Genomic DNA, 20,324 nt, shown 5'->3' with positions numbered 1-20,324 from the left:
AAGCTCTCCTGCTGATACTGATGGGATGAGCCGCGTGCTTATGCTCCCTCGGTTTCGTTGTGCTACAGAACGGCCCACGTCCAATCCCCAAATCACTTTTTGATAAGATGGAAGGCACCCTGCATAATCTGTTGTGGAAAGGAGGAAAGCCATGTATTGCCCTTAGAACGCTGCAACGCACTGTATGGGAGGGCGGCTTGGGGCTTCCGTGCCAACGAAGATACTACTGGGCAGCTCAGCTTGGGGTGGTTAATGATTGGATACATGGGGGCGGGGGGGTCTGTGTCTTCCACACGTGGCAATTGAAAGGTGATGAATGGGAGAGACACCACCAAAACAAGTACTCTTTGGGAATGGGCCCAGGGAGAAGGACACTCCCCAGATGATGCGTCACACCTGGCAGGCATGGGCCAATTTGCATGATCACATAGGCTGGGGGAATAAAATGACATTGGATCAACCGTTGTGGAACAACACACATCTGCCCAAAATGTGCAACTTGGCTCACTTGAAGAATTGGGAGAGACATAGGATAAGCGTCTTGGCAGACCTGGTACGGGAGGGACAGTTGATTCAGTTTTGAGTCCTTGTGGGCAACGCCTGGGCTACCCAGCACCAAACACTACCAGTACATAGCTGGCACACGCCATTTTGGACCTAATTTCTGGCAGAGGTTCCTAAGTGTTCATCTATAGAAGCGGTCTGGCAAGATGTTGGCATTACTTCTAAAGTCCCGTCCACATTGTACTAGCTGTTGACGGCATTTGGGGCCCAGTAGCTGTCCCGACTTAAGGAGAGCTGGGTAGTAGACATCGGTCCACTGGAACCAGAAGAATAGGTGGGAGGTACCTGCTCCCAAGGGAGGTAGGCATAGAGGCCAGGCTCTCTTATCCAATGCAAGGTACTACTGTGTATACTAGTCGAGGATCTTGCTTAGTGGGGAATAATACACCAAGACAATTGCCTGCAATGTGGGCTGCCGGGGGGTACCTTTTTTTTCATATATGTTGGGAGTGTGCGACATCCTGGCTGGGGGCGGGGGGTGTCTTAGCAGGTTGTCTAGAATCTTAGGATCCCGGGCGATCCCAAACTGGTACTGCTAGGTATATAGGGCAAGACAGGGTTGACCAAGTACAAGACCATGTTCATATCGATCTCATTGGGGCTTGCAAAGAGGATTATCGCAACACTATGGGGCTCATCGACCAGCCTGCGGTTAAGCCGGTGATCTGCCGAAGTAGAAAGATGCATATCCCTAGAGAAGCGAATATTCAATGCTAGGGGTTGCCCCCAAAAATTCCAAGTGTGGGGCAAGTGGGATGGGGCGGGGTGAGGCATGATGTTGGGATAACTTGGTTTGGCTTTGCTGCTATTTATGTTGCCTCCTCTGGCTGTTGTACTGTTCTCTTGCCAATGACGGAGCACGTATGCCCTTACGTACCCACAAGGGTCTGTGAGTAGAGCAATATGATGCACTACACTTGTTTAGGGGAAGGATAATAGTCAACCCAAGAGGGAGGAGATGGACAGAGGTATTCCTGTATGTCCTGCCTTTACTCAAACCCTATATGTGAATGAACTATTATTTGCTGACTGCTGCGCCAGGGATTTTGTAGACTTCCTCCTGCTGTAGTCAAACCAAGCAATGGCGTGTGTTTGCCATTTGTTATTGACTTTAAAATCAATAATATTGTACATTTAAATAAAAAAAAGATTTTGCATGACCATGCTCCAACGGGAGATTACATGGCAACATTGGATTACATGGCAACATTGGATATGAAAGATGCATACTTTAATATTTCCATGTTCCGAGTGCAGATAAGAAAAAAAAAAACCTGGCAATCGAAGGCGGGAGTACACTACTAGTTCAAGGTGCTCCCCTTCGGCATTGCCTCAGCCCCAAGAGTGTTCCCAAAACTGCTTGCAATAGTAGCAGCACACCTCCAATCCCTGTGTACCCTTATCTAGTTGACTTGCTAATTACCGGGGAGTCTCCTCAAATTTGCATATTAAACACCCAAAGAACTATGAACCTTCTTTGCCAGTTGGGTTTTTCCATCAAGAAGGAAATAGCGTCTAGCTCCCAGCCAAATAAAACAATTTCTGGGAGCCATCTTAAAGACAGCAGAGGAGCTGGCTTTCAAACAACAAGTACAAAACGAAACGCCCTGTGGATGCAAGGAAATTTGCATGCACTTTTCCACCAACACACTCCTGAACAGAATAGTGCACCAGGAACAAGCAACTCTAATCCTGGTTGCTGCAATGTCGGCGAGACAACCTTGGTTTCCACATCTGCTGAAACTGTTGATGTACGACCCTATCAAGCTCCTGTGTCCTTACAACATGGTTCCACAACACAACAGCTCACCTCTGCCTCGTCCTCAATCTATGAACCTGGCACCCTGGCTCCTGAAGTCCTAGTGCAGTCATTTTAAATCTCGCACAATGGTGTATAGATATCCTAAAGGAGGCATGGAAACCCAACACCAGACACTGCTACTTCAACAAGTGGAAGAGTTTTATGATCTGGTGCAGGTCGCAATCCATAAATTCAAATGAACGTTCTCCAGATTACATTCTGCATTGCATGCTTTACCTACTACACTCCGGCCTAGTAACTCCATCAAGGTGCTCCTGGTGGCTCTGTCAGATTACACCACTTCACAGAACAAGTGGTCTTGTAACTTTGCCTCACTTATAAGGCACCATGGCCTGAGGGGGCAGCCTCTTCCTCACTTTGAAGCTAAGGAGGGTCAGTCCTGGTTACTGAATGGATGAAAGACCCGGGTCCCCAGTGATTTGTTTTTTACCACCAATGTCGCTGTAAAAATATCTATTTTTTAAAAACATTATTAGTAAAATTACAGATTTTGAGAACTCCCAATGATTTTAATTTGCTGAGGATCACTCACTTTGGTTAAGCTGCGTGCTACAAGCCCTTTTTTTATGGCCAGTCTCTTGGTGACTGTTTTCATACATCGCACAACTCCAACTAACCACTTTTATGCAGCACGTAAAAGGAAAAAGAATTACCAGCTGTACAAATAACATATGCCTGGGTACTTTTGCCCCATAGCGAAAATCGGTGTGTGTATAATATATATTTAAAGTGAAACATATAAATGTAGTCAGTAGACCTACTATGACGAAAGTGTGCGAGACAAAATAGCATTTAACTTTTAGAAAAAGTAATGAGCACCAGAAAAATAACCTGAGGAAATGTTCCAATAAATATGCTGGCAAAGTGTAAAAGGTGCTCACCCTTTAAACCCACCAATCGGTTGTGAAATATTCCCTGAAAAACGAAATCCCAAAACGCAACAACAAGTGCTTGTGGTCTTGTTCGTAAGCGTCTGCACTGGGAATATGACCATCTGAGTAAAATCCTGGTAGCCAGGTACTTGCGCAATCTTGCCAACCTCAAAAAAAACCAAGGGGTTGCGTCCGCACTCTGAAGAAAAGTTACTTTCCACCCACATGTGTCCTTTACTTGTGCTATGAAAAGCAGCTACAATCCAGGTTAAATAACTGCACCGGTGTCCAGGATTGCAACCTCTCTTGCCACATCATAGGCAAATACTATTGACTTACTTGCCCTCTCATTTCCCCTCCACCCTCACCCCGCCCTCCCACCCCGCCCCCCCAATGTCTGGCTTTCAACAATACTTTGTTTTATAAAGACAACCTCAAAATTATACATGCCATAGTGTTGCTCAAATATATAAATCCTTGTAGAACTCTGTTGGGCAAAAAGTGTACAATTGTGGCATAATTCACCCATTTTGACTGGGAGACTGCAAGTACAGGTATGCAGTTCAGCAAAATAATAGTCTCTCGGAGCTCTCGGGGAGTACTAAGAACCTAAAAGATCTTTTAAACCATATTGGGGGAGTTGTATATGTTCTCTCCAAAGGTTATTCTAGTTTGCCTCACACGTGCAAGCTTGAGTTATAATTCCCATGTATTAGCAGCTCCTTGCACAGAGAGCTGCCCTTTTCATGCGGGCCTCATGACCATTAGAGTGCAATACTTTCAAAGACTGATGGCATTGTGGAAAAAAAAACATTCTGACATGAATGTCTAGTCAACACGCAAACACTTGAAATACCGCATAACCTGTAAACTGTCATCGAGGACGACCCACATTCTACCGACCTCTCCCACCCCTTCACCACCTTTCCTCCTCCTGCCCCTCCGCCCTCCTCGTCCATCATGATACGTCTCAAAGGAAACCCCAACCAGCCACTCTGGATCAAGAAATATGCTTTGCACCCCAGAACTACAATGCTCTGAGTGCATTCCAAGATCTATAAACACTGGTTGGTGGATCTAAATCTGATTTGGACTCTGGATGCGAGTGGCTGTAAGCTTCTGAAGGTAGATGGCGCTGCATGAGTTTTTATTTTAAGAGGACTATTCTGTGGGAGGATTGAATACATTAAAACACTTCTTGCAACTGTATAATTGAGATGTATTTCTTTTACTATCAAAAGTTCAACTTTCTTTTTTAAATTTTTTTTTTTTTTTTTTTTTTTTTTTTTTTTTAGGTTTCAAACAGACGAACAGTCTAGCCGCTCCATATTCTAGGCAGCATGGCCTTCAACGAACTTACATCAAGGGCTGTGCTGCTGTATGATGAATGGATTAAGGATGCTGGTGAGTTCTTAATAGCTATGGCTAAAAGTGCATTAACCTACAGCGTTTCATGTCCTAGTACATTTTTTTTAATCATAGATTTTTAGAGACCAAACTTGCTTGGCAAATCTCCCAGACACTTACATTTGTAAGAACCCTAAGCATTGAATTGAAATTGGACATACGAGATCAGAAATATTTTACGAAATGTATTTGGCAAGCTCTGCAGCAAGCCTTTTGAGTATCTTCTCATGACTCTTGTCAATAACATTTGTTAAAGCTCAAAGGGTGGTAATGCTACATAGTTTATATTTTAGATAAATAATTGATGAATGCGCATTATGGTCCAACTGTCATGCTATAGTGCATTTCCGGTGATGTAAAAACCCTTCATCTGAAGCTGTAGTTTTACATGAAAACCCAACACCAAGATGGCATAGCCAACAGTAGCCCTTAATGCATGTTAGTACCTTGGCGGGGGGAGCCAGCCAATCGGTTGGCTAGGAAGGCGGGCTGAGCCCTGCCTTACCGTTCCATGGCGGCCACCTTGGAAAAGTATTTTCCTTCGTTTAAATTGTACATTTTTCCGTTGAATGAAGGAATTGATGTTGTTTTGCCCCCACCCCGGGTTACTGCTTTGGCAGCCAGGGTGCTAATAGCCTTAATCCCCCCCCCCCCCGTTCCAAGCGCTGGAACAGGAGAGTAACGGCGCTAAGCCCTGGTTATCCGCCCTCACTTGGGCCGATAACTTTGGCTGCCGAGCCATTACCCCCTGCCCCTTCCCCTCCTGCGTTCAAGCCCCTGGAACGGGGGATTAACGCCATATTACTATTCTTATATGTTCTTTTTATATTGCATATCTCCAGGCTTCACATTTGTTTGGATTTTTAAATCTGTACATGGTCTGCCAGCAAAGTTGTCTTAGTACTGGTAATCTGCATTTTGCTCCATAAGGGCTGGTTATTTACTAGAGTTTGGCGTTTTATAGTGCACTCTATTCATCTGGCACTAAAAGATGGGGCCTGGTTTGTCTTCGAACTAGGAAAAACATTATTGGAACTGGAAATATTTAAACTGTTACACCGTTTTTCTGGAAACCGATAGCTAAAGCTGTGGCCTAGGCTTAGTTTGATATTCTGGAAGTACCGTTTTGCTGTTTCACTACGTTTCCTATTCATTCCCCTCTTCAATATTAGGCTTCCCACATGTTGGAACTCTATGAAATGCAGTCCCTGTCAATTAAATACGTTTTAGGAAACCCACTTCCATGATCTGTTTTCGCAATTACATAAAATCGCAATTTAGTTCTGATCTATGCCGTTGCCTTTTATGTTCATTCATTGTAATGCAAAACAAATACCTTATTCATTTTACCCGGGTTAATAATAAACCTCAGTGTAGTCTTTCTGACTACACTAACTAAACACTTCTTATATATGAGAACCGAGTACACTGTAAAAATAAAGTGCCAAGCATTGAGGCATGATGGAAATTGAAAATTTAAAAAAAGGCATAGGATTTTACAAAGAAAAGACCACTTTAAAATATATGAACCATTCTTCATACTCGGGGGGGGGGGGGGGGGGGGGAAATGTATTGTGTTCTGCCGGCACCTTAGTGCAGGATTCTGCCAGTTTATGAAGCAATGATTGACTTCTGTTGGCTACATGCATGAAAGCCGCCTTATTTTCTCTTGCATAATAAGTAGGACAGCAGATTCATGCAGGAGAATTTAATATCCGTGTATGCGAGCCAGAATCTCAAACCTACCACCCATAATTGGAGGAAGAGGGGATTTGGACCCCAAAAAATGGAGAGGATTCAAACTTTGCAATGTTGCTGAATTTCCGGTCAAACCCTAGACGGAAGCCTCAATTCAAGTGCATATGGTAACCTGCATTTTTATAAAGTTAAGATAAGCATGTGTGCAGTGAGATCCTTGGAGTACGCCATTTATACGCTCTTAACTCTGAGGGCGAGGGATGGGCGATGTCCATTAGATTTATGGGGCAAAGTGTTGAGGAGGGCAAATTCGCACGCGTTACTACAGAGGGGTCTGAAGCTCATCAGTCTGAGGATGCAACTTGACCATGTTCTTACTGGTCCAGTCTTTCCAGAAACTATGCTGCTACATAACCACCTGTCCTTTCTCTCTTTTCTAGATCCCCGGGTGGAAGACTGGCCGCTCATGTCCTCCCCAGTACCACAAACCATTATTGTTGCTTTCTACTTATACTTTGTCACTTCCCTGGGCCCGAAGCTCATGGAAAACAGGAAGCCCTTCGATATGAAGCAAATTCTGACCATCTACAATTTCAGCCTGGTCGTCTTCTCGCTTTACATGTGCTATGAAGTAAGTTGCTGACTCCTTGCTTGTGGTGTTTGTAATGTTTATACTTAAGTATCCATATTACGCCTGGGCAGGGCTTCAGAGCGGTCCATGCTTCATGATAAAACCTGCAAACCACGTACTCTTTTTGGATTGGGTGCTGTTTGGGATTTATCCAAAGACCTCACATGGCCATGCGTTGCGGGAGGTTGTAGGGTTAGTTTAAACGCACATCTTTCATCTTACATGGCTACAGCTGAGGAATTCGAGCTGTGGCCAGTCCAGAAATGCTAAATACGCCCCCTTCTTACTGAGATGGCGCTGCTCTTCAATGTTACCTAATGGAAAAGTTGTTCACGTTCCAATCAAAGTTGGAAATGTGAAGCGCCATCAATTCAACTGAGCCGGCGGAGTACATGCAATGAGGGTCCCTTGAACGTAATTGTGCATGCAGGGAATTTAAAGAGTTTAAAGTTGGAATACTTGTGCATACAAGGACCCAAACGCCCTTTCTTTTGTGATAAAAACCTCTGTGGGGTTCTTTGCTAGAAGTGAAATATGCGTGCGTTTCCAGATCTTTGGATGTTGGGGGTTTAATTGTTTTACTGTGTCTGTACATTGAATGTTGCACCCCCCTTCAGAGTCTGGATGTTAGGCCAGCCAGCCATTCATTTTTCGTTCTCTTTCGGCTAACTGTTAGTCTGCTAGACATTCTATTGACCCTTTGGTGAACCGCTTTTTTTTTTTAATTTATTTTTTGCTAACGGAGAACCTCGCAACCCCCCAAAAAGAGCATCTGGAGGTGGAAATCTGGTCTTGTGTAGCTTATATGACACAGGACTGGTACTGTAAGGTGCCCTATTTATTCTGAGTTCCTTCACACATTCAGCTGCACAATCTCCTCCACGTTGATGGTCACTTCGCCCAGGAACGGAACAAAATGGCTGCTAAGTTGTTTTTTTTATGTCTTATAGTGCTGTTTTATTTTTAGCCTTGTCTGTGTTTTTAACCAATGCGATGATCATTTTGGCTGGTATACCTATGCGACCTGTGGCCGGAGCTCGCAAATGATACTTTGTGTGAATAGAATCCAGTTCTGACTGCTTGAGTCTTCCGACACCTAAATGACCATCCATGTGTGTGCCTGCAAAAGTGGAATTAGTGGCGAGTGACCGGGCTGGGGCCTAAACTTGCCATCCAATATAAAAGAGCAAAGATGCAGAAGCCATTTGTTAGACGTACCTGGAACTCCGTAAATGACTAGATCAGGGCTTTGCTGCTGACTCCGGAGACTTTCAAGGGAATCCCGAGCCCCTACTGCCTGCTAGAAATTGAATGTAGTGTTGCTGTTCTCAAGTGCCTGCTCTTCCCTTTTGACACCATGGACTGCCAACCTAAAGCTCTCTTTACTCCTGGAACTGTGTTTTAGCCCCACAAGTTTTCATTCTGACCAGTGCACATCTCTGATGCCCTGCTGCTCCTTCCAAGAACGGGTCTTTAATGGGGAATCTTCCGACCTCGGCATAGTAAACTCCGCCATTTCTAGAACTATTTTCTGATTCAGTTACAGGACCGTGCATAACCAAAAGTAATCCCAAAATTGAGGCATCCGCACCCACAACTCCTGCCCTTTCGGTGATCCGGGCCACATCCAGAGGCTCTTCTTAATTTCATCTCATCACTGGGTTGGAACCTGTGTGCCTAGGCCTGCTGTCATCCTTCCTAAGCCCCATTTCTGAGACTAGCACTGCATTCTAAATTCTTCTGTCGTCTTGGCAGTAGTCCTTTCCAGGGCCTTTTGTAATCCTACCTGGCTGAATGTTCACCGGATTGAAGGTTGCCTTGTTTGCAACCTCCCCCAGGGCTTAAATACTTAACTGTCTTTCATGAAACAAGAGCTGCCAGCTGGCTATTACTTTCACTGTTAGTCTGTGCACCAGGTTTTCTCACTTTCAAACCCATTCTGTATTGGAATATTTTACCTCCTTGTAAGAATGTGTGTAATAGCTCTTTAGATTGTAGTTTAGGATGTTTTGAGGATGCCCAATTTTTTCCGTGTTGCTTCTGTTTTATAAAATATTAATCTGTAGTCTTCCTTTTTCATGCACAACTAGTATATGTCACGAGATATTATGCAGCACAAGCAAGTCTGGGACCGTTTACCCCTGCAATGAAGATGGCGCACAATAAAACGCGCTTTATTAGTTCTTTTTGAGGAGGCCTCCAATCTGTCTCGCACCAAACCTCCACCATCAACCCCTTTCCCAATAGATTAGGAACTAGGCTGGTGTGTTGTCAGTGGATAATTTATTAATTTATTCTTTTTAATATACAATCAGAACAAAGATATGACGGCAGCCACTAAAGTTGTGGCAACACAAACGTACAGACTTCTATTACATAACCCAGCTAAGAGACAATGTAACGCCACACCAATTTTGTGTTGTGAAAAGCAATGCCAAATACCTACACTCAAATGATTGCAGGAAGGATAAGCTCTCCCCCCTGCGACAATGGAAACATTTAGTTTTCAAAGATTTTATACTAGTGCTATGGAACAGCACACAAGGGTTCTTAGGGCTGCTTATGCCAGAGAACAAATGGGGCTTCAAAACAGACTATCTAGCACACATAGGAAATCCGATTTTAACAGACTGCACACAAGAAAGAAAAATCCCAAAAATAAAAGTGAATAAAATTCAGGGTATGATGGAGGAAGAACGATATTTCAAAGGTGAAAAGGAAGAATTGGGCAAACCAAGACAAATCACACTAAATTGTGCTGGAGCTGGAAATGACGGGCAAGCTCAAACCATGAAAAACTAAGGAAAGTCAATGCCAATAACCCCGGCATCCGTCCACCTGTGACCCACATATAACCATTCACAATGCCCTTTCCCCCCAGAAAGTGCAGAATGAGACTTGTTTGTTTGTTGGCATAAGAAGGCCGCAGAGTTTTATTCCACAATATAACAAAAACCAAACTGTACATGTCCAAGAACCTGCTTCCCCCTTTTCTTTTCCCAAGAGTCCATTAGTAGGCCCAACTCTCCCTGCTTTGGTAGTATCCGAGCCTGCCTGCCCCTGCAGGTGCTCCTGAGCGGGGAGAGTGCCGTTTCCTTGGGGGAAGCTGAGCCGTAATTGTCCTTCCCCGCCGCCCCTGCCGCTTAGGCTCCCAAGGGGCGTTGGGTCTGGGAAGAGCGAAGACCCTTCCCGCATTCTCCTGGCTCTTCCTGAGTCTGTCTCCTGTGTTTGTCCGGCCAAACACCGCCACGCCACGTGTGGGTTTCCTCCCACCGTGGCTCCCCCCTTAGCTCCTCCCCTACATTTCCAAGATCTTTGTACAGATGTTCCAGAAAAATACTTCCATCCCCAGTGGTGATAGGTGAACCCCGTCATTTGCAAAAAACTCTGGCGATTTTAGGTTAATGAGCCCGTGTCTAATCTGCCCAAAACCCCTGCCCTTGCAAAATTTGGCCATCGCACAATTTAGTTTCCGCCTGGATCTTTCTATTGCGGCTTGGTTGTCAGCACCCCTCCAATCTTTTCTTGGAATGATTTCTGACCAGAGTATTTCTGTTTCCCCTAGCTGACCTGCCAGATCCTGCAAAGAGTACATCATTTCGCCAAAAGTTTGCACAATTTGCCTTGTAACTGTGCCCATTTCATACCAGGCGCCCCGTGCCACCCAATCCTGAACTTGCCCGCTGTCAGTGCCTCTTGTTCTTTTGACCAACTGGCCCCTGCTCTGGACACAAAAGAGTGTCCCACCACCCATACGTCTATCTTCTTCTTCCGGGCAGGTGCTATAGAGAGGGAGAAAGAAGAAGGCGTGTCACCCTTACATTTTCTCCGGCCTAATGTACCTCCGAAAGCAGCCGGATTTCCATCTGCTTAACTGTTTGATTGTAGCTTCACTCATTCCCATTGCCGCTGCTGATGTCGCTGCCCCTATCCTGAATGAATGTGTGCCAAACACACCCTCCTTCTCCCCAATTTTTTCCAATGCCATTTCCGTCACTCTCTTAAATTAAAAACGACTTAGAGAGGAGCCATCCTCGTGTATTAGGAAGGGGGCTCCTTTCTCAGATGGGGGCCTTATCTTGAGAAATTCGAACACGGCCCCGACTGGGCACACCGTGCTCCCTTCAATGGGTTGTAGCGCCACCGTACACCCGTTCCCTTCTTGATCTGTTTTAGATTTTTTCAGCCATAAAGCTAATCCACCCTCAGAGGCCTGTACATCCTGCAACTGCAAATAATTTGAACCTTTTGCGCTCCTGTTCTCTGGGATCAGTTCGCTAACCCTAAACGCACCAAAGAAGGCTAACGAGAAGGCTGCCTTGAATAATGTTACCTCAAATTTCCCGTGGCAGATCAACCCTAGGATGGCCACCACCCTCTGTAATTTGACATAATCTAAGGGGCGTCTTTCATCACCTTTAGGTTTTGTTTGCCTGGCCCACCCTTTCATGGCCATACAAATATAATGCTCTTTGGTGGGGTCTGGCCTCCCTTCTAGCTTCGAGAAATGGGCGATGGCCGCCAGGTGATGTGCCATCCATGACCTGGTTTTACCTGTTTGCCACCCCCAACCCACAAAAGCCCTCACGGGCATTTCCAGCGTGGTACTTCCCCTCTCCTCCTGTTTGAACCTTAGGTACCGCTTCCAGCATGCCTGATATTTTGCGGTCGTGCCTGGAGCTAACGCCGTCTGAATCAGGGCACTTAGCTCCCCCAAATCATGTCCCACCACTTTGCATCGAACGGCGTCATCCCTTTTTCTGCTCCCGGGCAACACTCTCGAAATTTCCCCAACTGCAAACGAGAGGGAGCATCAGCGGCTGTGTTATGTACCCCTGGGATGTGTCTGGCGCGCACTTCAATATTCCACTTCAGCATACACCTGTTGAGCTCTCTCAATAATCGTAACACTTTGGAGCCCCTGGCGGAACCGTGATTAATTATCTGCACCACCCCTAGATTGTCTGACCATAACATCACTTTGCTATTTCTCAGCTGTTCCCCCCCATAACTTGAATGCTATCACAATGGGAAACGGTTCCAACAGCGTGATGTCCTTGGTGACCCCCCCGGTCATGCCATTCCGCCGGCCATGCCGCTCCACACCATTGGTCACCAAGAATAGCACCTGATGCGTCTGTGAACAATTTGCGCCTTTCCTTGCTGTTGCATAAGCTTCTCCACATGCAGACCCCGTTAAAACTGTCTAGAAATTCATCCCACATCGCCAGATCTTCCCTGATATCAGCCCCCAACCTGACGTGTTGACCAGCATGAGTCAACCCGGTCATTCTCAGCTCAATGCTCCTGGCAAACGCCTTCCCCACCGGGATGACTTTGCCTGCGAAATTCAGATTTCCTGCCATGACCTGGAGTTCCCTCAAAGTTGCCTTCTTTTTGGACCTTAAATCCGTAATGGCTGCCTTCAACTTGGCTACTTTGTCCTGGGGGAGCCTGCAAAGCCCTTCTACTGAATCAATCTCGATTCCTAAGAACGTGAGGCAAGTCACTGGGCCCACTGTTTTGTTCTCAGCCAGTGGTACCCCCATCACACCCATCAAATCCTGAAAGACCCGCATGATTCCTTGACAATGGTCTGTTCCCTCTCTCCCAATGAACAGAAAGTCATCCAGATAATGTAACACCATCCCCTTCTGGCATTCGTGTTTGACTGTAAACTCCAGAAATGAGCTAAAGGCCTCAAAATACGAACAAGAAATGGCACAGCCCATTGGCAAGCATTTATCAAAATAATACCGTTCCTGGATTTTAAAACCCAACAGATCCTGACTATCTAGATGAATGGGCAGCAGCCTGAATGCTGATTCAATGTCCGCCTTCCCCAGGAAGGCCCCTTTTCCTGCCGCCCTCACCATGTCGACCGCGTCATGAAAGGAGGCATAATGTACCCTGCATTTGTCCTCATTGATCCCGCCATTCACCGACTCCCCCTCTGGAAATGACAAATGATGGATCAAGCGGTATTGTCCCAACTCCTTTTTGGGAACCAGCCCCAGTGGCGATATTACCATATTCGGGAATGGGGGTTGCCTAAAGGGGCCCGCTACCCTGCCCAGCTCCACTTCTTTTGCCACCTTCTGGTCCACCACTTCTGGCATCTCTACGGCAGACCGCAAGTTGAGCACTTCTGGGCCCTTTTTCCTTTCTGCACGTGGGATCTTGAAACCCCACCTAAACCCTTCCCACAAAAATTTAGCATGCTCAATGTTGTGGTACACATTTAACCACGGAGTCATAGCCTGAATGTTAACTGGGGTTGGTAACCCATTTTTAATAGATGCCTTACAGAATTTATGCGCTGCAATTCCAGGCATTATGACATGCATTTCATTCCTTTTTGCTCTTGCTTTTGCCCTTGGGACTGGGTCTGCGCATGTTCTCGCTGCCTGAGGAGCTATGTTCCCTATTGCTCCCTCCCCTTGGGTGTTTGAATCTGCAAGATTTGCCAAAAGGGCAACCTTCTTCAGTGTTGACCCTCCAGCATTCCGCTCGCTCCCCTTGATAGCTGGTTCCGTTATTCCAGGAGGAGTGCCCGCGAAAGGACGCCCTTCCCCTCCTGGAAAAACCGCCTCTGCCCCTCCATACAACTTGGGTCTTCTCCCCAGTGACCTGTTCGCCCCCTTCCTTTGTAAGTACCAGCTTGTCCACCACTCCCCCTACATCCATCTCATCCCAAGCTAATGCTGGCCAAACTTGCATCTTTAAACGAAATGCCCTGTCATACCTAAGCCAGCCCCCCCCCTTTTTAAATAAATATCCTGGATGTAGTGGCAGTAAGCTAACATAGATGAGGCATCTTGTGGGTGCCTCTCTATCATTATAGAGGTGTAGATTAGAAAGGCTTTAATCCAGTTGTGGATGGACGCCTCAGTCTTAGGGGTCTCCTTCTCTTTTTTCTCCTTCTCCTTCTCAGATAACTCTTTTAACCCGTTGCCCATTGGCTCCATATCTATAAATTCCAAAATCTCAATAAATTCCTTCTTCCACACCCTTTCCTTAATTGAGACTGGTATGTGCCAAGATAAAGAATTCACTGTCACCCTTGTTGGAGCAAACCCAGGCATGGTCCTCCCATATGGGGTCATAGCACCCCCTGTACCCCCTTGCACCGTGGTTTTGACCTGTGGTGCTCCCATACTAGCAACCCCTTGACCCCACCACGGGCTGGCTTGCTGCACCCCGCTTGCTGCTGTGTCAGCCCAGAAGAGCCCACTACCTGGCGAGCCAGTTCTCCCTGCCGGGCTTCCCGTGTTCCCTGCCATGGCTTGCTGACCCATAGAGCCCTGTAATGGTGCAGGGATCCCAACATTGGACCCATAATTTCCAGAGAAGTCATTTGGCCAGTGCACCCCTGTGCTAGCCCCCCCCCGTTAATTAAAGCTCCACCATTTACTTGACCCATGGCTCCACCCGTTTGAACGGGCGGTACTTCCTTCTGTTGCATGACATTAGCCCCGTGCCCCAAGTGATTAAAAGCATTCACATTTCCACTCAAGAGTGGCCCGTTGCCCCCATTTCCCAATGCTTGCATACACTGCAGAACTATACCTTTCACCACCTCCATGGAAGGTGGTCCAATCTCCCTCACCGCCGCCGGTCTGGCCTCAAGCGTGTTAGTTGTTCCCTGGTTCCTGGGTGCCGGGGTAGGTGCAGGTGCCGGTACGGCTTCAACCTGTTGGGCACGTCCTTTCACCTTGTTGAGGCTTGTTTTCCCTTTCTTGTTGTTCGCTGCCTGTTCTCTGCTAGCTTTGGCTTTTTGCGTAATCACCCTTTTTCTTTTCCCAGTTGGCCCCATTTCTTCTCCCACTACTTCCTCTTCTTCCTGAATGAAGGCTTCTTCATCCTCCTGAAACATAAGCGGCGAACCCTCTCTCTCCGTGACACCCGTGTGGCTTCCTCCTGCTTGGCTTTTCAGGGCCTCCATCCAGCCGGTGCCGTGCTTAGCCATGACCAATTTGGCCATAGCCATGAATGCCTCCATGTCCATACTGCTTTGCTGGTTCCGCTGGCTTGTAGCTTGCGTATGCTCCTTCACCTTTCCCCCACTTTAGTGAGCGCTTTCCGAGAGCGGGCCGGCTCCCTGGCGTGGGAAGCTTATGCGATACTGCGTCGAGTGTTCGTGAGGGTTTGCCGAGCCCCTTGGGCGTACTCCCTCGCTGCCGGGCCCCCCCTCCCCCCTTGGGCGTACTCCCTCGCTGCCGGGCCCCCCCTCCCTTGACTTAGCGTTCTGGTCAAGCCAGCGCCCGCTCGCTTAGCTTTAAGCTCTTGCCGCTCACCAGCGGGCTCCTTTCAAGTTCGCCTGCCGCTCCCAGACCGTCGTGTTGCTCCGCCGGCTGCCGGTCCTGGCTTCCTGCTCTGCTGGCCTCTCCGCCGAGCAGCGATGATGTCGTGCAGCTGGGCTCCGCGGAGACACTCGATCGAGGGCTCCAGCCCCGCCTTTCACTGCGCCTCGCCGATACCCGACCCGCTGGGCCCTAAAACGTTGGGTGGAGACGCTCGATCATGGGCTCCGGCCCCGCCTTTCAGCTGCGACTCGCCACTACCCGATCAGCTGGGCTCCAAAATGCTGGGCGATCCTCCGAATCCAACTGCTGAGCGGTCCTCTGCTACCAAGAGCGGCGATCCAAAACGAAGAACCCTCCACTGCAGTCCCGTGAAAAGCGCACGGGTGTCCCTCGGCTGCAGTTGTTTGTGTGCCCAAAGCGGGAACCCCGCTCTTTATGAAGGGGGAAACCCCTCCCCTTTCCTTTGTTGCCCTTCGCGGGCTTTTCCCTGCCTTTGCTGCGTTGCCTTTCGCGGGCTTTTGCGGCTCTTGCCGCGCAATACTTTTCGCGGCTTTTGCCATTTTGCCGCCCTGCCCTAGCCACCCCCTCCCCCTCGCAGAAGGGGGAGGGAGGGGCTGGGGACCGAGAAGTACGCCGCCCGGGTTATCGGGGGTGCCTCCTCCATTCCGCCGGGCTCTGTGTCGTCGGACCTGGCAATCCGAGCAGAGCATGATGGAGGAAGGGAATACTCTAGGAAAATTGTTTTGCACACAGGCTTTGCTAGCATCGGAGGCAAGGCTGAAGTGAAGACAATTGAAGTTACATTTTTCTTTGGCTGTACTCCTTGGCCTTTAAGGCGGAGTGTGGAAATTTGGGCAACTTTTCACCCTAATACATTGATTAAGCCTTCTTGTATTTTAGTGTTGTATGAAAAGTTCATTGACCCCTATGAAATGTGCAAGCAGTTTGAGTTGAGAACCATAGTGGATTGAGAGACTTATTTTTTTAGGGTGGGGTGACTGGGCGGTTTTTTCCATCTGGATTTTCTCCCCTTTTGAATACGGGATCAGACAGTTCTGAGTGGCTGTAACAACCAGAGATCATCTACAAAAGAATGGACCACAAGTAACAATGATTGTGTAAATGTTACCAGGGCGAGGGTTACAAATACATGGAGGAAGAGCTGACTTTTAAAATTGGGAGGTGTTTGGGGTGGAGCAACTCATCCTTGCCAAGTTTCAAACTCGTGAATCTCAGGTGATCTGATGTCTGCTGCAGGTGCATTAACCCACTGGTGTAAAGATGCATCTACTTCAGTATTCCGGGTGTGTGCAATGCCGTTCTAGACACACACACACATGCATGTTCAAGTGCACATATATTCGTCTGGTCTCCAAGTCGTACCAGCTGCCTGAAAGCAGACTTTATAACAAAGCCCTGCTATCTGCTGGATTCACTTTATATAGGTCCCCCATTGCACTTTGATACTTGATGTCTCGCCTGATTGAACAATCCATGTTATAGGCATCATCGGAGATTAGAAGGACAAAAGGCTGAATCAGAATGGAGGGCCTAGACCCTGTGGCCTGCAGGATACATGCAGCTCTCTGCTGCTCGCCCTAAACCGAATTGGCTGTACTATTGCATTGCAAACAGGAGCAGGATTCTTCTCCGAAGCTTTTGCGGTCAAGGGCAATGCTGTAGAATAGGGGCACATCTTCTGCTTGCATCCTGAAATGACGCAGTGTCTCGTGTCCAGCAACATCTGGCAACAGTACTACAGAACATGAGCTCAATCACAGTATCCGAGACCCAAACCTTTAAGCAAAATCCAGTCCCACCTCTTTAGTTTTCTCATCGGGTTGTGTGTATGATCAGCAAATGCACGGTGAAATATAAGAGCAATAAAACGCAATGGAAATTCAGGGGAAGACGAACCATAAAGAGTACAGGCTGTAGAAAATACCAAATGACCTTTGTTACAGGGCCTGGGGAACTTGCGCCTCCAGTGAGGGAGCTTCCCTAGGGGATACAGGGTGACCCGGCATCCCCCGTTCCCCATGGCCCCTGGTGTCTGGCTGTTCACTGAGCTCCGGCTTTTCTGGTCGAACTTAGTATGAATATATGTTATGCACCATAAGAACACTAGGGCTCCCATTACCTGTAAGGGCTGCATTACTCAATGCAGGAACACCAGTGCTGGCGGACCCCAATAAGGCCAATACTGACCCTATAAGAATACCCTAGTGAAAGGACGTGGTGTGTACCACCAAACTCCCATCCCACCCTGTGAACACTTATGCTGGAGGGGCTGCATGAGGCCTGCACGTTCTGCGTGTGTTGTGAACCCAGTAATGCAGTCACTCGCCTCAGTAAGAACACTCCTGCTGCCCCCTTCCCTCAGCCTCTCTTCAGTCCCAAGTAACACCTTTGCTGGCATGGTGGCGTCACCGCCCATAATCTGCTGACTTCCGCCTTTCTGCTGAACAATTGCATTGTCTTCAGTTCCACCATTGCAGCTCATCGCTCACTTTCACCCACACCCTCTTCTCCCCCCTGCTCCCTGTCTTGCACCTTCACTCGCAGGCATCACTTCCTTTGCTTGCACTTAAACCGTCCTTGCGCTTACAACCTTGCACACTCACCCTTGCTCATTATCACACTCGTGCTAGGTCACACGCAGCCTCGCATCTGAACAACCTTGCACACTTGCTTTGTATCACCTGTGCTTTTCTTGCACACCCTTGCATCCACACACCCGTTCTCAGGCAATTGCTTGCTAGTACAAACTGAGGCTTCGAAATCGCTCGGAGAAATCGGTTCCAAAACTTCAGGGGATCAGGAAAAGCACATATGGCGGTTTGGCCTGCACAGTGTCACGCGCAGGAGGAGAGTAGCAGATCTGAGTGCTTTAGAGTCTGCTGGCATAGAAAATTGTGCCGTTCCAATTCAGAGTGAAAGGGCCAGGGCCCGGGTAGATTATTCGAAGCACCTGCCACGTGCCGAAGCTGCTTAACAGAAAAGCAATATCCTGTTAGCGGATTGTATGAAAGACGTTTGTTAATGCTTAGAGCTCAGGCCACCATGTATTCCATGGCGGCACCTGCTGCAGATAAGCTATACGTTTCAATGAGTTGAGGCTGCAAGACCCTGCAGCCACCAATGTGCAATGCTGAAAAGTCCAATAAAACATGTGGTTGGGTATTACCAAGGCATTGCATGCACTAGGCCCGTAGTATAACTTAAGAAACGCTACTCGTGTGTAGGCCTTGCTCCTACACAGCCCACCAAGACGGAAGGAATTTGGGGAGTGATACAGCAGTCTGCTCACAAAGCTTAGTTGATGCAATGGTGCATACTTCAGTGCCATGTACTGGAGGCACTAAAGAGTACGTTTAAAAAAAAAATAAAGAACTACAGTGACAATCCTGCATAAAGGATAGGCATTTAAAAGTAAAATGTTCCATATTTGCAACAATAAAATGCGAAATACGGCCCGATACGTCCCTTATCTGGAGGGCTGATCTCAACCACAAACGTTTGAAGTCTAGAAAACTAGAAAGGAGTGAATTTAACCATTTCGATATCATTTTAAGGAGCGTATTTCAAAGCCTTTCCTGATTTTTAGTCCAAGAATAAGGTCTGTTGTGGCCTGTACAACGCGCCTGTACATAAGTGCTTCTAGGCGCGACAAGACAAGGAGGGCGAAAGAAAGGGAGGACAACATAACTATCTTATTAGACCATGTGTCATTCAGATCTCGCAAGTGCGGGGAAGAAGGAAGGGGGAAGTGCAGTTAACTCACAAGTGCAGTCAGCGGGGAGCCCGGAGTCAGTACGAGGGCAACTGGACATGCAGGAGCCTGGGCCAGAGTTCAGAGGGTGAACAGGTGACCAGTGTGCAGAGCATTCGGCTGCATCCACAGGGGAGAGGAAGAAGGTGGAACCCAAAGGAATGTCTTGAGCAGAACCACCTCTGGTTCTGGAAGCAACTCAAGTTTGAAAGAGGCAGGGAGGCTGTTCCAGACACCAGCCAAGTAGATGGATCTGCCCTCAACTCTGCTTGGAGAAGCATCTGACCCTCAGAGTTGGTGGATGAGCAGAGCGCTTGAGAAGGAAGATGTTTTGGAAGAGAAAGTTGCCCCTGCTCCCAGCCACCAAGCCAAGCTGCTCCTGTCAGACGCAATGCTGAATTTACTAGTGACCGGATAGGAGGGGCACACTCCTTCACGGCAAGTCAACACCATGCACTTGACACACTGCGGATGCATTTTAAAAGGGCTACCCATTCACAGCAACCTCCTGTGACTGTTTTGCAATATCGCCTGCAAGGAGTTGTGGATTAGAGTGTGAGGAGGAGAAAGCCGCTGGAAATATATGCATATACGTGGAGTAGCTGGAGTGCTTCCTTGCAATATTTCGTTTGGAGGGTCCATTGAAAACTGCATTAACCAGCAAACCTTTTTACAATCACGCTGCATAATTTGCTCATGCAGCATAACAGAAATCCCCCTACTACTTGAAGTCGGACATTGGAGTTGCATTGAGACCTCATAAATCGCATGACTGATCTGTACCCTTCCTCCAAGATCTAGAACCTATTCAGCAGCCATGTCACTTCGACTCAGGATGTTTGGTTGCTGACTGACTAATTGGAGGGCCAAGTACGTACAGGCTCTCATTTTAGGTTTGAGTGTCCCCAGATTGACAGTCTAGTAACATAGCCGAGACATCGGTGGTTCACTTGAGAAACTCTTCCAAGACCTGGTTGCAGCGCAAATTATAAAATGGTGGTAGTTTCATCCTGATTGTCAATAAATTGGATTAGTAACCCTTACCAAGGGGAGCACACCCTTCTCTGCCTGCTCCAACTGCACCCACACTTGGCTGCACTCTGCGCTTGAAGGATCTTTAGGAGACCAAGAGTGTAACTTACATTTGGGTCCCTACTGCAAATTCTCCACCAGGAAAACTCCCACTGCTGCAGCCTCTAACTGCAGCCACACAAGGATGTGTCTTTTGGGTGAAATTGGGTGAAAAAAATGA

General features: G+C 47.5%; 1 protein-coding gene across 2 annotated transcripts in view; it reads left to right on the top strand.

The window, feature by feature from the left end:
• Positions 1-20,324, top strand: part of ELOVL7 (ELOVL fatty acid elongase 7) — a 186,400-nt gene that overhangs the window by 97,508 nt on the left and 68,568 nt on the right. Inside the window, exons 2-3 of one of the 2 annotated variants that reach the window (XM_069627328.1) lie at positions 4,554-4,662; positions 6,804-6,994. In XM_069627328.1, the coding sequence (XP_069483429.1) occupies positions 4,599-4,662; positions 6,804-6,994 (255 nt within the window). In that variant the 5' untranslated portion in view covers positions 4,554-4,598. The remainder of the gene's footprint in view (positions 1-4,553; positions 4,663-6,803; positions 6,995-20,324) is intronic. The other variant, XM_069627329.1, reaches the window with a different exon arrangement.

Source organism: Ambystoma mexicanum, chromosome 6p (genome assembly GCF_040938575.1).
Source record: "Ambystoma mexicanum isolate Mex_15411 chromosome 6p, UKY_AmexF1_1, whole genome shotgun sequence".
NCBI classification, from domain to species: domain Eukaryota; kingdom Metazoa; phylum Chordata; class Amphibia; order Caudata; family Ambystomatidae; genus Ambystoma; species Ambystoma mexicanum.
This window is presented reverse-complemented; position numbering and strand designations above follow the sequence as displayed.